Raw genomic sequence first — 19,256 nt, forward strand, 5'->3', positions numbered from 1 at the left:
GCCCCGCCCCCGGCCGCTCCCCGCCGCGCGCACGCGCAGCTGCGCCGCTGTGGAGAAAGCGCGGGAAGGTGCGTTCCGCGGCCCCCCACCCCGGCAGTTTCTCTCTTGCCTCCCCTCAGCCCGCGGCTTTTTCCCCTCACACACCGACCTCCGGCCAGCCGTGCCTCACAGCGGCCGCTGCAGGGAGAGCGCCGAGTCTGGGCACCGGGCTACGCACAAAAGCCCGTGGTACTTGTTGTGTGCCAGCCGAGAATCCCCCCGGACGCAGCTCGCTCCCGTGAGGGTTAAGTTGGCCCGTGACAGCGGTCCTGCGGTGCGGCAAGGCGGCAAGAAGCCTGGGAGACCCGGTTTTGGGGTCCCTCAGGGGCGCGCCGAGTGTCCTGGCCGCTTCGGTCTTACGGCGCTAGAAGTCACTGTCCCCGCAGCGAGCCTGGAGCGGGCTGCGGCAGTTAAAGTTCAGCGTGTGCAGGTGCCGGCCGCCGGGCTGACTGACTGACAGGTTGACTGACTGACTGACTGACAGGCTGACTGTCTGACTGGCGGGGGTCTCGGCCCCTTGAGGAGTCCTGCGCCATCAGTCAGCGTGCCACAGGTCCCCTACTCCGCCCTACCTGTGAGGTGAGCTGTTAATTACGCACGTCCACTCTGCACACACAGAGCGTCTGATCTTTGCGTATCAAATAATTTGAAAGCTGGGACAAGCTTTTGTCATGTATAATTATCTATGAAGTGTATCGGAGAAGGTGCAACTCAAAAGAATCTCCCTTTATCGGTTGTTTCCGTTCAAAAGTCTGTGTCATAAGGAAAGTACCACCAACTTCATTTTCAGATAATATTTAACCTAAACAATTGTCAAGCATTCTGTATTACAAAACAGAAAATGATACAATTAATGGAAGAAGTCAAAATGCTGGCATCACTTTGTTTCCACATTAATACATAAAAATGGACAACACATTAAATAAACATTTTGTTATTAACAATTAGAAATATTAACACCAAAAATCATGTATAAATTAGGAAATAAATGTACAAACTATTTCCAAAGTGCTCTTTCAAATACATTATATACACAACATTCAAGAAGTTCTTAATGTAAGACATTTCAGATTGATGTAATGTTGCTGTTTCATTTTAAGTGTTGTTCATATTCTCTCAAAAGTATTTCAGCACTTTCAAAAACCACATAAAAGGCATACTTCCAAGCTGGCAAAGAGCAATACTGCATTCTTCTGGCTACCTGTAATATTAATATATTGTAAAGAAAACAATCATACTTCCTTTCTGTTCCTTGCTATTTGAGAGTACTTATTTGTATGAAAACACCAGCAGGAAAGATGGGAGAAATGAGGACTGACTAAAAAAATGTCTTCTGTTTTATCAGTAATTAAAATTATTAATGTAGCAAGGGCAGTACTTGGACAACATTTAACAGCAAACTCTTTCGTTGTCCAGTTAAAGACTTTCCTCTACAGGACAAAAAAAAAAGGAGAGATCTTTTATTTTCCTTGTGGCCTTGGTTTTTCAAAATATAAACTACTAGAACTCGAAATTCCATAAATACACCAGTTCAGACAAAGAAAAGGAGAATATCCTACAGAGGCTGTATTTATACTGTAAATTTGCAATTAATCTCGTATTAAAAAATGCTCATGGAGTATAGTCATCCTAGCCTTTTGCCTCAGAGAAGTTTGGACATGGTGTTTTGTTCAGCACTTATATAAGCACTTTATAAGTGCTTTTTTTCAACACTTTATAAGAACATATAAAGCTGAATAGAAGTGACTTACGGTGTTCATACTGGCTTTTACATACCACTAGTTTTTATTTCTAAATTCTCCCTCTATAGGTATTCTCTCACTGGTTGACCCCACTAATAGTTCCACTCTCTATATGCATAATATTGTTTCAAAATTAAAGCTGAATTTAGTTGCTTATCTGCAAGATAAGCTTATATTTAAAGATGGATTTCTTTTACTTCTGAACTATTTCTGTCAAGCTACAAGAGAAAAATAAAAGTGATGATGAGCCGTAAGAACAGTTGACTAAAGGATTTGACAATATTTATGGTTATAATACTTGCTGGAAAATCTAAGCAAGGGCAATGGAAGAATCAGAAATAAAAAAGGATGCCAGCCACCTGCTTGTGAAATTTGGCATGAAAATGTATATGCGAGTTATAAAATTTGGAGTAGCATATTTAAGACTGGAGTTTTGCCAGATGTTTTTCTCAGCTAAGCAAAATATGAAGCAATATTGACGTCTAGTAGGCTGAGACTGCAGATCTCAGAGCTCCCTTCTATTTTTCTTTCCATGATAGAAATACCTTAGTTTACATGGATATATAAAAGGCGCCTCCAGTGATTAACATTTCCTTGAATATAGGTATTGATCTTCTTTCTGTACCTTTTACAAGAGAACTGTGGACTTATGCAGATTACTGAATTATAAGACTTAGGTAAGTAGGTATTACAGAAGTTGCAGTTAATTTTATTTTTATCATAGAGCATAGAAGTGTCTTCACATAAGGAACATATCCATCCCCTTACTCTTAAGAAGTAAAGTTAAGAGCCATTGGGCTGGCAGGTAATCTTCAATGCGTTCAGAAAAGATCAATAACCTACCACAGGATACTTCCCTGGACTGAGATATGACTCAATGGCTTTGTATTGAGCCAGACTGCAGAATAACCTGGCTGTTTTTCAGAATGGGGCACAACTGTGATCAAATGATCCTAAAGCTATTTAGAAACATCAAGAATGGGGCGAGGAGGGGTAAATGAAAAACTTCTGCATTGTATCAACATACAGTACTATACACAGCACCAAATATCAAACCATTAAAGCATTGTCTTGTTACCAGTAGTGCACTGCTTCATATCCAGCATGAAATGAACACTGTTCACATACAGACGCTGCTTTGTGCTAAGGGGTAACCAACATATTACAATTAATCAAAACTGCCTGTACATCCAGTTCAAAAGATGGAGATACTATTGAAATGAATCTGACACAGGATCACATTCTTTTATTGCTGGTAATTTCCATATTGTCCCTGTAAAAAAGAGAAATAAAAACGTTGGAAAATAATAGATCAGAAGTTTACAAACAGTGAGTTAGACAATTGCTTTTGGTCTATGAATTCTGAAAGACCCACTGAAGTATCACCAATATGCCTGCACCAAATTATCAGCTAGATTTATATGTGGAGCTAACAGCCAAATCTGCTTTTTCACAGCAGTGATTTAGACAATTTACCTGCTCATAGCCGTAAGGCCTCTGTTGCTGAGCGGATGGGCCTGTCTGAGAAGCTCTGTAACTTCCATATTGCTGCCCTTGTCCCTGTTGGTAGCTGGAATACTGTGAAGAGGCTCCTTGTGCAGGACCTGAGAAGACAGTGAAATCCGTCACTACGGCTAGATTTGCTAGGGGGAGTTCTTGTGGTTAACAATGTAAAACACGATGGTAACAAAGTAAGCTCTGTGAGTGTGAACTGTGGGTAAATTTTGCCTAGACCTCCCGTCTAGCTCTACACTAGGAAGCATTAATACTACTAATGATCTAGTTGCAGCAGTGTAAACTTCAGTTCAGGTTTTAAACTTTGCTTAGAAAATCTGATATAGATTTAAGTGATTTGCCTCTCTGAAATCTGTATTGGCACAGCTCAATTATTACCTGTATGCAAGCTACGTGGCCTTTATTCTAGTAACAATTGCATGTTTAACTTCCTATTTAATCTGTCTGTGCCACCATAAGCACTGCTGACCAGGAACCTAAGAAATCTCTTGCACATAGAGATACTTTTAAAAAACATGTAAATCAGACACACGACTGCACGGGGGTATTGATTTCCTTTTATTTGGGACTGTATATTCTGTGTATAGACTGCTATGTGCACTTACTTTTTAGCATTATTGGTGGATTTTTATGAAGGAGAACCTTTAAAAAGAGGAGGCCAGATTTTAACATCATAAACTGACTTTTGGGTTTAATTTCACAGAATATGTCTGGTTTGAGTAGTCCAAGCTATCTACTGGCACTGCAGAGTCAGGTGTTAATAATTTAATTAACATTTTAGGCCTGTCAGTTCTATTTCATGAGATCTTACATTTCTAAAATGGATTTGTTGTTTATATCAACATCAGTTTATCAAGTTTAGTTAACATTGCCCGTTCAAGATCAAGTACCATCACATTTGGGATATGCACCAGAAATCCCTTGCCTTGAGGCTAGTATTTAGATTATTCCAATCTCCCTGTCCCCTGTTTTTGTACTAAATAACCTGAAATGGTTTCTTTCTCCCAAAGGCTGAGGATAGATACAGGATGCCTCCAATCTGTCAGGAAACTCAAAGACAGCCATCAAACTCAGATTCTTTTGATGGCAGCGGGGAGATCTATCTGAGACCTGGAGGGTTCAAAAGCCCGGCGCCAGTGTTAGCTGCATGTTCAAAGCACTTCCACTTCTTTCCTTTCGCCTCAGCCCCTCACCAAGGAATAAAATCCCTATGATGCTGCAAGAAGTCTAAGCGAGGGAGCAGTGACTCTCTGGACTGTTGATGTTATTTTTTCATGTCAGTTGCAGAACTATTAGATGTGTAGAAGGCCTAAGAGTCCAGGCAGTGACCTCCTGCCCACACTTACCAGGAGGTCAACATGAGGCAAAAGTGTATTTTCTAACTTTCTAACCTTCTCTCAAAAGAGAGGGGGATTCAGGATGCTGATGTAACAGTATGGAATGCAGTGCTATTCTAGTGTATGTTACTGCCCAGAATCTCTTTACATGCCATGCTCTTTGGCTAGTTTTGGTATGTGGATGTCCAAGGTTAATCAAGGAAATAGTTTACAGCATATTTAGCTTAGAAATGGAGGCATCAGGATGAAGTATTGCCAACACTTGACTGGTCAGTGACAGTTTTCTTACCATATCCTTGCTGTTGTCCTGGGTAACTTTGTTGATTTGGGTATTGCTGCTGAGAATATGTTTGCTGTTGTGCAGCTCCCTGTTGGTATCCTGCCTGCTGCTGGCTGTACTGAGAATTTCCTAAAGAGGGAAAAATTGAAATAGTTTGGTTATAGATGAGGCAGGTATTTCACTGTACACGTGGATCACGAGGAAATCAAAGGTGTAAGGAGCCTTGGTCTAGAACTCATAGACAAGTACTCTTTTCAGAAGCAGATGATTGCATTTTTCCAGTCAGGATGTTTATTTCTTCAGTGATTTTTAGTTCTTTTGAACAGGAGAGAGTTGTTTATTTATACACATCACTAAACAAACAAAGAAACAAGCAACCTTCCCCAAAGGATTTTTTTTTACCCCAGAATTGTTTCAGAAGAAAAAGAGTCACAAAGATAAGGGTGCCAGGGTAAACAGCCAGTTTCTCGAGAAGCCCTCCCACTGTATTTTCTTCTATATCATGATGTTTATTCATATATCCCAGAAAGACCACTTATCTAGTTGTCACTGGTATTTTTTTAAATACCTATGACGGAATTCCATTTGCAGTATCCTGAAACAACAAAATGAATGGAGACTATACAGATGACATTGCTTTTCCTAAATGCCACCTCGCTGTATCATAATTAAGTTAATAATTTAGAGTTCAGGTATCTTAACAGTATCACTGAATTTACTGATGTACTACTGTTGAGAGTTTTTTAGTGGTAGAATTGCAAAGTCATAGTATTAGTGATTTTCAAAGGTTAGTTTCATTTATCCCATTGTTTTTCACAATTTGTAAGGTGAATTAAGTAAGATTAAAAAAAGTTGGTCCTGGAATTAACCAGCAGGCTTTCTTAGTTCAAAGAAATTTCCATTTATGGCTGCCATTTTTTTCCAGCTCTGAACCCCATTTCTAACTGCAGCATGTTAGTTAACTTTCGTCAGCGTAACCTTTTACTTTAATACAGCCATTTTTATTTGCATTATAGAAAATGTTTGTTAAAGAGTTTTTTAAGAGTGGAGGATACTGATATCCTGGAAGTCTTTTCTCATACCGCAAAAAAAGTTCAATATCCATAGCTATAATTCCACCTGGCTCAGCTACGACCAAGGATCATTTTTCTAATGAATATGAGGCTATGCACAATTTGTTAGCGATCCCACGAGGCTGCACAGCATGACTGCCTCACAATACAGTTACTGACATGATACCGTGTATACAGTGTGATACAGTCTTGGTATAAGAAATGCTATACATAGCTAAATTCTATTTCCTGGATACTCCTTAAGTAGTGTCTAAGTAGCAGTTAGTGATGCAGAAATTGCAAGGCATATTTTACATTTTCATAAGCATTTCATTAGTATTTTAGGGGACTGGAGCTTTGGTTTACAAAGATTGCCAATATATTTTCCTACCTCCTTCATAATAGTGTTGTGTAGAGTCGTCAAATGACCTGTCATAGCTCTGCTCAGTATAGGATGACTGCTGATAGGCATAATCACCATGTCCTACAAGGAATTGCAAAGATTTATCAGATATATTGTTCAATACATATATTATGAAGCTGCTTATGCACAAAGATGAGGCTAAGAGGAAATACAGACTCCTTAGGTAGGAGGTTGAATACATGGCAAGGAAAGTCACACCTATGGATAAACCTCTTGCATTCACCAACCCAAGCTTGGCTTTGTGCTCTTTTTGAAGCAGTCTGGATAGCAGGATGCACTGATGCGTATGTTTGTGTACTAGGCTCCCATGCCCTGGGATTAGAATTTTCTAGCATTTAAATTGGAATTTGGAATTGGCAAAACCCAAAAATGGGGTTTACCATGTCCTTGGATGTGGCGGTCATGGTGGTCTACACTTTATCAGTATTACAGTGACTACAGCTGAGAGGAATTACCATCTGGATAGTATTGCTGATTCATAGGTTCTGATGAGCCTTGTCCATGACTGTACTGTTCACTGTAATATTCTTCCTGACCCATGTACTGCTGCGAGGAACCTGCAAGGCAAAGACAAGAGACAGCAAACTCAGCCCGTGGACTCCTAAGAGATGTTTTTTTCTTATCTTTTTTTTTTTTTTTTTAAGAAAACATTCTTTACATCTGGATAAGAAACAAGCTATGTATGTTGAGAGCTGTTTCAAAGATGTTTTGCTCACTAGAAAAAGGAAATAAATTTGTATTCTCAGAAAAAGCTGGTTGAAATTACGCAACAGTCAGTAGCATGTCCTAAAACCACTCACTTCTGTGGCAATACCTAAAGTAATGACCACATTTCATCTACTAATTTGAGTTATTAGAAAGCACGGGAATGTATTCCATGCTCAAGAACACAGTCAGAATTAAATATATTTTAATTAACGTATCAATTTGTTTCTTCGCAAAATTCAGTTTATGCCAGAATCTGTCTAGCAGCTTTATTACCTCTTGGAACTTTTTCCAAAGAGGTCATGGAACATGCTAGTTATCCTCTGTTTTTTCCTTTCCCTGGCCTAATTTTTTGTACTAATTGCTGGCAAACTATGTCTTCTTTGCAGAACCGTGTTCCTTGTTAACTATGCCATGTTACAGCTGATCCAATACCATTTGAAAGAACTGAAAAGATTCCCTTTGGATTGAGTGAGCTGTATATCAAATTGTTCATCTTTTCTTAAGAGATTTATGATCCCTTTTAGACAGAATTCTTTTTCTAAACACATGAAATAACTAAATAAATAAATCTTGAAAACAGATTAAAGTTCATCTGATTGTCATGATACTTCCACCGTTTGAGATTTCCTGTGTTCCCAGATAGGATTCCCTGTTCATAAATGTGACTTAGAAATTTTGTTGACTTACCTACCCCGCAGGATGGACTGCATATCATCAATCTAATAACAATTACATCAATAATCTAATAATAGATTTTACCTTGCTGTGACGCTCTGTAAGGGCCCATTGGTCGCTGACCCATCATGCTGTTGCCTTGGTTGCTCTGACTCATCATGGCAATGGAGGACTGCCCCTGGTAATGCTGGCTCCCTCCTTGCGCTGAGTTGTAATGTGACGTTGCTGCTTGCTGGTGCATCATGGAGACTACAATGTACATGGAAAATACTGTTTTCTAGAAGGATGTGACAGTTCTCTCCCTATTCTCTTTGGAAGCAAGTTAAAACCTTCAACTAACATGCATCCTGATAATTCTGTGAATTTTCCATAGGGGGAGATGTTTTCCTACTGCATGTATTTAACTCTTCTGCACTGTAATCCAGAAAGGTTGTTATTACATGGTCAGTTCTTGCCATTTGCTTCAGTCAGATACTTAAAAATATATCTAGCCTTGATTATTATTACTTTATCATTATTACAGTAAGATTAAAGAAAGAAATAAGAACTGATGCTTGTTCCTCTCTACCCCCTGACTAATTTATTGCTGCATTTCTTTCCTAATCAACTCTTTCTTCTACTTCCATCTTATATACCTGCTGATTATACAGTATAAATAAACTGACATTCTAGGATTTATTTGATCCCTAAATTTCATATTGTCAGAAAGAATTCTTAAGCATTGGACATCCCATTCAATACTCCATAGAAAACATTTTTACAAGTTAAGAGATTAATTCCAAGTTGTCTGCTAAACTCTCTATGCCCTGCAAGCAGTGTGAAGTATCAATAAAATAACAAAAATGGAGTAGTAACATACAAACAGGAAAGGTGTAATACCCTTTGGCAGGCTCTTTCAGCTAGGATAAAGGTGCTTCTCAGATCCCTCCCACAGTTGTGGGATTTGCTGCCAGGGGCTATCAGATAGTGCTCCTGCACTTTTAGCTAACCCTCTTTTCCACAACTCATTGCTAACCATAGCAAGCAGGTGTAAGTTAAAGCAAGCCTGAAACTGTTCTGACTTACACTGGTGCCTGACACCTTGAAATTCAGAGATGTCTTAAAGCTGTCTTTTCCTCTTGTATGTTTGTCGCTGTCTACAGAAAATGTTTACAGAACAAATTCATGTGTGGTAAACCTCTGAGGTCACTGAAAAGTCAAGTTGGCCCAGAAGGAGGAAGAGGGAGTTTACCTGGATTAGACTGCATGTTGATGTTTGTTCGAGAGACATAATTGCCTATTGACCCCTGGCCTTGCATTGGCACATTCTGAGATGCAGGCACTGTATGGCTATAACCAGGCCCAGTTCCATGACTGCTGACAGTCATACTCAGAGAGGTCGTGGGCATAGTGTTCTGGCCTGACTGCTGCATAGACACGTGATTAGGACCTAGAAAAATTAAAGAGAGCAACAAGAAAATCTGTGCTATTATTGGCAACGTACAGTGAGCATTAAAGCCCTCGCGGCCTTTCTAAAATACCTTATGATAAGGCAAAACAAACAAACAAAAATCCTCATTATTAAAATTCCCTGTTATCTACAAAGAAATTAAAACTGCCTGCTACACAGTTAGAGTGATCCTCCTCTTCCTGGCAGCCAAATCCAGGCTGTACAGAATTGCAGACAGGAAGAACAAAACCAGCAGCAATGCCCTACAAGCAGTTCCTCACAGGCAGCAGGCAGCAGAAGTAACGAATGCCAGCAATTTCAGATACTTCAGAAAATATACGGACTCTGGAAACATCCTTCTGAGATTTGTGCTTTCCTTCCTCCTGTCCTGCCATTGACTACTCTTCCCCCTTCACACAGATGGTGACAATGGGAAGGCACAGGAGTGGCTGAGAAACACTTTGCACATTGCTGCATCCATTCGGTTCCTCTGTAACTAACTAACCTTCTTAGCTGGGGCTTAGGAAGTACTGTGGGACCCTCTCCTCAGAGGACAAGCCTGTCTCTCTCTGTCCTGAAGTTTGACTAAAAGCACCTCAAGGCTTTCGGAAGATAAATTTTCCAAGTCACCATCATAATCCCTTTTGTTATGGTACTCCCTTTCCAACATCACTACATGTAAGCATCACACTGCTCCAATTATATCCTGCGTTTAAGAGTATCATCCTGCTTACCTGGCAGTATGCTTATTTTTAAAATTCTATTGCTGTTGGGTAATTAAAATTGGGGAGAATCTGGTCCTTATTTTTTGTTGTTTGTTGCTGTAAATATTTTTATGAATGAGTTTTGGGAAGTTGTTTTCATTGTGTATTGTTAAGATCTAAATTGTGATAGTGTGTATTGTTGTCTATCTAAATTCAGCTGTATTGTTGTCAATCTAAATTAATTTAGGTAGAATGGAAGACATGCAGAATCCCTAGAAGAGACAGAATTATGTTGTAATGTTTAGATAACAATATTTTAATTCACGGTTATTATCTACAGCCTCTGAAAAATGTGTCTAATTCTCTTAGTACAAACCTCATTAATTACTCTTAACGGTATTTATAGACATCAAAATGAGAAAAGATGCTGTAGATTATTATATTTTCCTCTGACTGAGGGATGCAAGCAGCATTTTCAACAAGAGATAAAGAGAGCCAGCTCTACTGAAATCAGTGGAGCCAGCTCAATATACCGCTACAGAGACCTAGCCCTGTGTTTTGCTCCAGTTTTTTTATGTTTTGTAAAGCTGATACTTCTACTTCTGCAACACAAGACCACATGGTGTTTGAATGGAGCTAGCAGTTGCTTTGAGTGAGAGATGGAGTGAAGCCAGTGTTGGTAAACCTTACCCTATTTGCATGGGAAAAGTTAGAGAATCTTGGCCTTCTTTAAAGCAAAAAAAAAAGGTTTGGCTAATTTGTGATTGTAAGGGAAAATATGAAAGCATGACCAAAAGTGTTTAAATAAAACCACTAAAACAAGAAGATAAATACAAAGCATTGAACCTTTTTCATACTTTCATGAATTTAAGGCAGTTGGGTTTTTCTTTGAAAGGCTTCATTCATGATTTCTGTTGATGGGGACAGAATTCTCAGTTGGGCCCAATTCTGTCCAGAGGCAGCTGAGTTTCACTGGTTGGTTTACTGAATCTAATGGGTTTGCCTGCAGGGCTGTGGCATGAAGAATCACTGACTTGTGGATGGTGGATTACTTGAAATCTCGGTGGACTGTTTTTTAGCTTGTCCCCATCAACAGAATTATCATTACAATTGACCTAGCTGCCACTACACAGAGTTACCATGTATGTAGGGAATTACCTAGTTACTGTCCTGCAGAGGTGATTCCTGTGAAGTCCTGATTGAGGACAATAAAGAATAAAATGTAGTAGCTGCTATGGCTTCTTCCCTTTTCTTCCCTCTCTTACAATGCTGTACCTGTACATTACAGACTTTCACCTCTATTGCCATTAGATGAGAAATTTTCACAAGTACTAGAGCCCATATATTTGAATTGTTTGTGCATATTTATTCCTAATTTCCAAAAAAAGCTGTCCAACAATTGTTGACCGATGTGAAATAGTTTCTCAGTCTCAAAGTCTACCTACACCTCAAGAATGCTGTGTCATACAGCACCACTGTGCTAACTTGATACTAGCTGGCAGAGACAGCAGCAGTAGAGGCTGGCAACCAAGGGGAGTGTCACACCTTCATTTTGGCGTGTAGCTATGTCCTCAGTCTGGTTCCCAGTGGACTAATATATTCCTGATAAAATACCTGGCACTACCCAGGTGACACAGTCTCAATGACTGGGCAGAGAGTGAACTACCCTGAGACCCCCACAACTCAGGCTGGATTTTAGTACTGGGTTGGGGCAACATGAGGTAAACTTGCAACATGAGGTAAACTGCCCGGGCTGCTTCTGTTCTGCAGATGACTCAAGACTTTAGGACTGCCAGTCTGGTTCTTTCAATCAGCACTAAATTACTATAAAGAACTGGAGGGAGGGGAAGGAGGGGGGGGGGGCAAATAAGAAAAACCAGCAACAATAACACTGAAAATGTAGATTCTTCATAACACCCAACAATGTTTTGACTGACTTTTATAATACTTATACTAGGTAATAAATCTTTTAAAAAGAAGGCCCAGATAAATTTAGTAAGTTCACTTTACTAGCTGTAACTGTTTAAAGTAGGTACCTCATCCATTAGTTTAAAAGGTACGATCAGCTTGACCACAAATGGATTTTTAAAAAGTTAGAAGTAATTCCATGGCTTGCATCTGCTCTTGAGTCCCCCTGCCAAGGCCTGTGATTTTACAATCAGATATTTCTATTTATAGAAACTGTTTTTTCTCTCTGTCACTCTGGGAAAGACCCACAGAAACAAGAACTGACTAAATAACTGTGAACTACAAAATAAATAAAACAGATTATTCATACTATAAAATGCAGAGTAAAAAAATATATTTTTGTCTTTCAATTAGTTTCTTTTAGTTGCACGAACAAAACCAAATAGACAAAGTATATTATCTTATTCATATGAAATGTCTGTGCAAACTCTTTGGCTATGTAGTACAATCTCTGCAAGCTTCTGTAGAGGACAAAGACTGTGGCAACACCAAATCATTTTTAAGAAGGCATGTATCCTGGAAGGTCTTTGCAATCTAAAGGCTTGCCTGTGTGGTTAGTCATGCAAGCAATTCCATTTTACCCTGGCCAACCCCACCACTTTCAAGAGAAAAATACCACAATATATAAAAAAACTTGGATGCATCTTTACTTAGTGATTTTCATTGCGCATTTTTTAAAAAATGTTTTTAATTTCCCCTATAGAAATACTAAGCAGACTGGAGTCCTTGCAGAAGTCAACATTGTTACTGACTGTAGCCATTTTGTGATGATTTCAGCATGTGCCTGAAATCCCCATATGCCTGAAAGGTGAGTTAGGAGAGGTCTTTTACAGCTCTGTAAGTATATTCTGCATTAATGATTTTGTTGCCAAGCAACAGCAAAGCAGCACAAAGGGGACCGAAGCTCACCATTGCTAATCTGACTCTGCATGAGGGAGGAAGGAGGAAGGCCCGTCCCAATTGCATCGCTGAGATTGCTCTGTGAATGGAGAGATTGGTTGGATGCACTCTGAGTCATTCCTCCTGGGCCCAAGTTTATGTTTTGCGTTGGTGGCTGCAAATAACAAGGAGGAGAAGCAAATTTTTGGTTAGGTTTTTAATTAGAAAAACAATACTCCCCAAATTAGGCTGACTATGACTAAAAACTGCCTCAATTAAATGTGTGCTTCCTTCACTTTTTGGGCTTGGTTGCGTAAACCTTTCTTCATTTGACTACTATGTGTGAATGACACTCAGCATGATACAGAGAAGCCGGCACGCAGCACAGTGAAGATCTTGAAACTGTGCTTATAATAGAGTCTGGCTTCTGTGCCCATTCTTCCATAGTTACATGAATTTCATTTTGTGCTGGTCAGAACATAACTGCTGAGGGGATATGCATTAGCAAAGACCACACAGAAATGTGTTGACAAATTGACCTTTGTCCAGCATAAAGCTATGATGTATTTTGTGTTATGTGTGATACCTCCAAAATCAATCCATTTAGCAAGAATAACACAATGTTTAAAGACAAACCAATGTCCAAATGCTGAATTACATTTTTGACGTAAAATAATGCCATTTTTTTTCCTGAGTAAAGAATGCAGTAAGAATAGGTAAAGAATAATGAATCTGGAAGAAATGGAGGCTGTTCAGATCTGTACCACAGCACCATTTATAGTATTTAGAAGTTGAGCTAGGGAGACAGAGATTAACACAAATGTCCCAAAGAATGTGTTTTAAACACAGTAAAAGTAACTTTAGATTTGTTTAGTGGTCTACTTGACCACCTCAAAACTTTTAGCTGGAAAAATACTAAAATATGGTTTATTGACAGTGATCAGTAACAGAATCAAAGAACATTTCCCTCTGGCACAGTAACTGTATCTGATGGTAGCAGTGGTACTTACAGCAGGAAGCAAGGACTGCATATTCTGGTTCGAATCTGCTATTGTTGCCAAGTAAACCAGGTTTCTGTGCAAGATTTGTTGGTATCTACAGAATAAGGAGTAAAGCTTTTTTGGAAAGGGTTAACACAGAAAATTCCAAACCTCTCTCTTTTTTTTTTTTTTTTTCTATTTACAGATGATTAGTTAAATTACATTAGCCCACTTTTCATCTGTCATAATAAATAGCAATAATAATGACCTATATCTGTGCCGTCATGCTTTTCATCAAGGATCAGTGTGTTCAACACCTCTTTTACAAATGGTTAAACTTGGGGGAAAGGAGAGGTAAAATACACTCGCCTTTGAAAGCACTTTGAGTGAACTGTGAAGCTGGGACCTCAGTCTTTGAGTACTGACACCCAGACAGCTGCTCTAACAATTAGCCACTTTTTTCTTCCTCTGTTTAACAAGGGTCCTAGTAGTAATGAAATTTCAGAACTCCAAACCCCAAAACCTGTTTCCCTGCCAGCAAGCTGAGAACAACAAGATTCTTTTCAAGAGTGCTCTAACTGGAGTGTTTACTCAAGTAAGCACCACCAGAACCATTTATGCTTCTTCACAGTTCTCGATGAACTGGAGAAGCTCAGAAAAAGGGGCATCCAAAAGCAAACCAACAGCTGTGCCACTCAGCAAAGTGAAGAGTCAAACTTTTGGAAACAGGGAGGGTTCCAAGAGGGCAAGAGAAAATGCTCTTTTAGCATGGATTTTCTTCTGATAAGGGGAAAATGGCTGGAAAGTGGGAAGAGTGGCAAAAATGAAGCCAGAATGGTGACATGACTTCTTTAGCAAAGGTATCTTTTTTAGACAATTTCTTTGAACGTACCGCTTTCTGGGTTTGGCCCCATAACTTGACCTTTCATGGAGCAGATTGGCTGTTCTTCCTGACTGAGATTTAACACCTGAAGTTTATAAAAGCATTTTGCTTTCAAGATTAGGAATAGTAAGCAGTGATACAAACTGGTATGTCTACATGCATATTGTTTTAGCCATAGATAACCACGTGGCTGATCCTTAACATTTAAGTACTTTCTGATGAAAAGGTGTTACTAACTTTGTACCTGATTCTACTTGTATTTAATGAATCTGCGTAGAGCAAGTGGTCCAATAACCATAATTGTTTATAATTATTTTAATAGATGATCTGTTAAAAATACTGTAAATACTAAATACTCAAATACTTCAGAAAAAAACTCTGTTCCAAGAACAATATACATTTCTTAATACAAGAGAATCTAAAAAAATTGTCCAACTGTTTTCTCAGTGATCAGTGAACAGAACGGTTCATAGTACTGTTCTTGAGAAAAAGTACACCAAAAATTTCTAACATACTCCAAAATTCATAATACTCACTGAGTACATTCTGCAGTTTTCCCCTTGCTCTGATAATCCATAATACATTGTATTAGATGGTGATTTTCATCTAGCATCTGCATAAAAGAAATATGATCAAAACATGTTACTACGAGAACCATATTAAAGTCCTGTGGTTTTGTGATACTCCACATTCACCCGTCTTGGCAGTGGAGGGTGTTTTGTGCAGTTTTGTTGCCATGGGATATTACAAAGTACCTACACGTGACTTTATTGAGCCACAGGATTGTGCTTTTCAAATCACTCATTTATGAATGGTTATCTTTAAAGGAGTTAGTTGAAATACCCGACATGAAAGAATTAATGGACTTACCTTTTTTGCTCCTTAAATGGCAGATAGATATTTATGCTGAAGAAGGAAAGCGCTTTCACTATGAAATACCTCTGCCTCATTCTAAAATATCACCCAACCTTTTCCAAAACTTCAGATTTTACTAACATGCCTACTTTCAAATAAGAAACATACTTTCAAACAATTTAAACCTACTAGTTTTCCTGCACAAGACTAGCATGTGCAGACTACTGAACTCGATGAAGTATAAAATTTGCATTACTGGATCTACTGAAACCATATGTAAGAGAAATACAACCCAATATGTCCTTTGGGGTAGTTCAGTTCTAATACAGGGAGGACTTAAAATGAAAACACAGACTAATTATATACCTGTTAATTTATGTGTATCAGTGGCTGCTAGCCTAGCTTCATTCAGTAAATTCTGACTGACTTGTACCAAGAAAATCAGGGCTGCTGGACAAAATGACAACTGACCTTTATTTAATTAATAATTTAATGAATTTGTAATACAATTAAAAGCTTAAAATATCCTTTGATAGGTTTTAAAATTTCAAATATAATAGTTTGTCTCCTTCCCCCAGCTTTCTTGTGAATGCTGCAAGCTTTCTTCAGGTGAATGAATGGAAAAATAACAACAGTATTTGTATTTACAAATTTAGATTCACCACTGGCAAAAACTCACTCCATAACGCAGTTTGTAGGTACTGCTGCTATTAAGTGCTTGCAAGACTGGGCCTTTGAACCACTGTGTCATCAGGACAGAAGAACTCTTGAGGAGAAAATAACATGTTTTCACGTGAGTTAAATGTGAATTAATCCATGTAGGTATGTGTCCTGATCAGAACAAATTCCTGACCCATTCAGATGCAAAGATGAGGCTAGATTATAGGAAGATGAGCAGAAGAGTCTTTCTGATGCGCTTGCAGTCTAGCTAGTCACTCCCTTAGAGAACTCAGCTTGTCCTGCTTCTTGCTTGTGATTTGCAAGTTGGTCTTAATTTTGCTGGACACCCTTGTCCATCACAGGCTCTGACTGCTGGAACTTGCAGTGATCCCCTGTGGCTGAAGTCAGCGAGGGTCTGAGGTACAGAGGCGTCGCTGTGGCCTGCCTCGGTGGGTCGGCAGGCTGCTCTCTCGAATGCTGACAGGGAACGTCAGAACTATGTCAGTCAAGAATCCATGTTCCTCCTGCATCCGTGCCGATGCTCACATGGCGACCCGGGTGCAGCATATAATTTTAAGAGAAAATACTCCTGCCTGATTCACAGTGCAGCAATTTGTTTCGTGCTCTGTACTCACTGTTGCACAGAATTTTCACTTGTGTCAGTGGAAATTCTGTATACAGAATTAGCAAAGAATATAAACTCGTCCTTTTCAGTTTCCACAACAGGTATCACTGACGATATTTTCACATTCAGTTAAGATACGTATTCAACAGCAAGAGTCCAAGCAATATTACAGGTATCTTCCTCAGAAAAGGGCTATGTTTCTACAATTAGTTGAAGAACATTTTGTTTACTGAACAAGGAATCGGGAATAGCTCTTTTCCTAACTTACTAAGAAAAAAGAACTGAGTTCTGATCTCCATTATGCAGAAGAAACTGAAGTTTACTGCCCTGCAAACGCTGTCTGATGAACTAGTTTAAAGCACCACCATCACTGCTCTATTGCCAAAAGCTCTAACTTCCTCCATGCGAAATCTGTTTTAGCAATAGTTGGTACTGGAGTAATAAAAGCTTTGAAAGACTATCAAAATTGAGTTAATAAATAAAAATGAGCTGCTTATGTATTACGAATGCAGCTTATGTATTACGAACGCTTATATATTTCGATATTAATCTTCTTTTTCAATGAAGTTGGTGTCTGTTCTAAAAAGCTTACTTTAATGAGGATTTTTGGAGTTCCTGGCCAAGCACCTGCTCCTTCTCTCACTGCCCGTTTCCATACTTGACTATAAAGCCCATCCAGTTTCTGCACCTGCAAGTCTCTTCCTTGGCATCACCACCTGTCAGAAGGAAAATCACTGCCGACAGCCCAACCCTGATGAACAGTCCTCAAGTAACATGCCAGCAAACGTACCTCAGATGGGAAATGTTTTTACGTGTTATTTGTAAAGAAATAACATTTTGAAGCTCCCGTGAAGTTTACCACTACGCAAAAAGGCAAGGGCTTGAAAATCAAACTGAAGATACTTCGGATGCCCTTTGTCTGTGGATACAGTCATGGTTTTAAGTACAAACTATCTGAATTACAAAATTCTGTCCTAACCCCAGCCAATCTGGAGGTTAGAGAAAAACTCATCCACCGAGTCTGAAATATTTCAGTCTTTAAAATTAACTGGTTCACAATACCACATGTGCTGCAAGAGCTCCACGAAATGGGATTAGTTTCCAAATTGCCTCCTGAGATTCAAGTCATCTCTTCAGTCCAGTCTCCCTTGTGGCAGTGTGTCCTGCCTTGATCTCTGTTCTGCCACAGTCTTCCACCGAGGTTTTTTCCCGTAGAAGTCATAAACCGGCACCAGATAACGGTTTGGCTGCAAAACCCACTGGTGATCGGTTAAATTGCTGTATTAGCAACGGCACTTCTTCACTGGTCACTACTTATGAGTGGACCACGTAGAACATAACACTGCTCACTTCCACCGCCACTACACGCCTCCGCATGAACAGAGCACCTCTGCGGTGGGGAAGACGCAAAAAATACGGTAGAAGTACAAATGACAAATAGCGGTCAAAGTGAAAACATGCATGTTCTTTATTGACATTTCCAGCCTCTTCCTTACTGATCGTTACCTTCTGCAGGAGGAAGGGGTGTCGGGCGCGCGTGTGTGTGCACAGTCCCTGCTGCCAATCCTGCGAAATGGGAAACAATAACTTCCCAACTAGGAAGCCTCTGCTTTGGCCTCCGCGCGAGACCCGCCTGGAGATCTCCTCCCCAGAGAAAATCTTTCAAAACCTTTGTTTGTCACTGAACATCAATAAACGCATCACAAATAATGATAATCGTATATGAAAAATACCAGTGCTTGGTGCTCCCTCTATCTTCTGAGAGGTTAAAATTCTGCATCCAAATACAAAAGAAAACCCTTGCAAATTCAGTATGTTATTTTTATTCATTTTTGAGGTTGGATTTTTGGGGGGGGGGGGGCAGAAGCTGACACACCATCAGAAATCAATCACGTATTTGCAGATTTTACTGCAATTTCCCGCTGTATCACTGGCAGCTTTTTTCCCCGTTGCGAGCGGCAGAGATAACGTGCCGTCCCAATTTTATTCCCCGCGTCCTCCTCTCCCTCTCCTTGCAGTGATCTGAACACCTTTGCTTTGTTCCACCTCCTCCTCCTCCTCCTTCCCCCACCTCTCTCTCCAGCTGTCCGTCTCCGCAAGCCCTCGCAAATTCACTGCTTCTCCTGATCGCCCTAGAAATAAGCCTCCTTCCTCGGCTACAGGAGCATGGTCGGAATAAATGTCTAAAATTGTCTGTATAAAAGCATGCTTTTTTACCTTCTGGATAGTTTGCTGGGTGACCTCCCCTTTGCCTCTTGGGCGAGCAGAAGCAAAGGCAACCGACATGGTGGGGTTTTTTTATGTGCCTATAATATATCGGTTCCGGGCTCTAATAATATTGTTATTATCTGGCCGCTATTGCCGTGCAAAGATTCTCCGCAGTGCATGGGGAGGGGAGCCGGCGCAGATGGTACGATCTGCGCCCCGCAATGAGCCATGGGCACCGCACCACCAGCCGGCACGCACCGCCCTCGCCCCGCCGCCCGCGCCGCCGGCTCGGG

The 19,256-nt window shown here is 39.9% G+C and overlaps 1 protein-coding gene across 2 annotated transcripts; it reads right to left on the minus strand.

Annotated features, from left to right (window-relative positions):
• Positions 1-3,027: 3,027 nt before the first annotated feature.
• On the minus strand, positions 3,028-19,085 carry SS18L1 (synovial sarcoma translocation gene on chromosome 18-like 1). 2 transcript variants are annotated; one of them, XM_010569561.1, is made up of 11 exons: positions 18,973-19,085; positions 15,152-15,228; positions 13,763-13,847; positions 12,783-12,927; positions 9,004-9,201; positions 7,857-8,021; positions 6,845-6,946; positions 6,357-6,449; positions 4,923-5,042; positions 3,258-3,385; positions 3,028-3,054 (listed from the first exon to the last, which is right to left on the minus strand). In XM_010569561.1, the coding sequence occupies exons 1-11, from the start codon at positions 19,039-19,041 to the stop codon at positions 3,028-3,030; spliced, it is 1,209 nt and encodes a 402-aa protein (XP_010567863.1). In that variant the 5' UTR covers positions 19,042-19,085. The 2 variants fall into 2 exon arrangements, with proteins under 2 accessions (XP_010567863.1, XP_010567862.1); XM_010569560.1 differs by lacking the exon at positions 18,973-19,085 and having other exon boundaries at positions 15,152-15,306.
• Between the last annotated feature and the right edge of the window lie 171 nt (positions 19,086-19,256).

Source organism: Haliaeetus leucocephalus, unplaced genomic scaffold, assembly GCF_000737465.1.
Source record: "Haliaeetus leucocephalus isolate CR32 unplaced genomic scaffold, Haliaeetus_leucocephalus-4.0 Scaffold273, whole genome shotgun sequence".
Lineage (NCBI taxonomy): Eukaryota > Metazoa > Chordata > Aves > Accipitriformes > Accipitridae > Haliaeetus > Haliaeetus leucocephalus.

Coding starts and splice junctions, on each gene's coding strand:
- SS18L1 (XM_010569560.1), bottom strand. CDS start 15,306: ATGTGGAGTATCACAAAACCACAGGACTTTAATATGGTTCTCGTAGTA. Junction 6,947..7,856: donor TTACAGAGCGTCACAGCAAG/GTAAAATCTATT, acceptor TTTGCCTTGCAG/GTTCCTCGCAGCAGTACATG. Junction 6,450..6,844: donor TCAGCAATACTATCCAGATG/GTAATTCCTCTC, acceptor AATTCCTTGTAG/GACATGGTGATTATGCCTAT.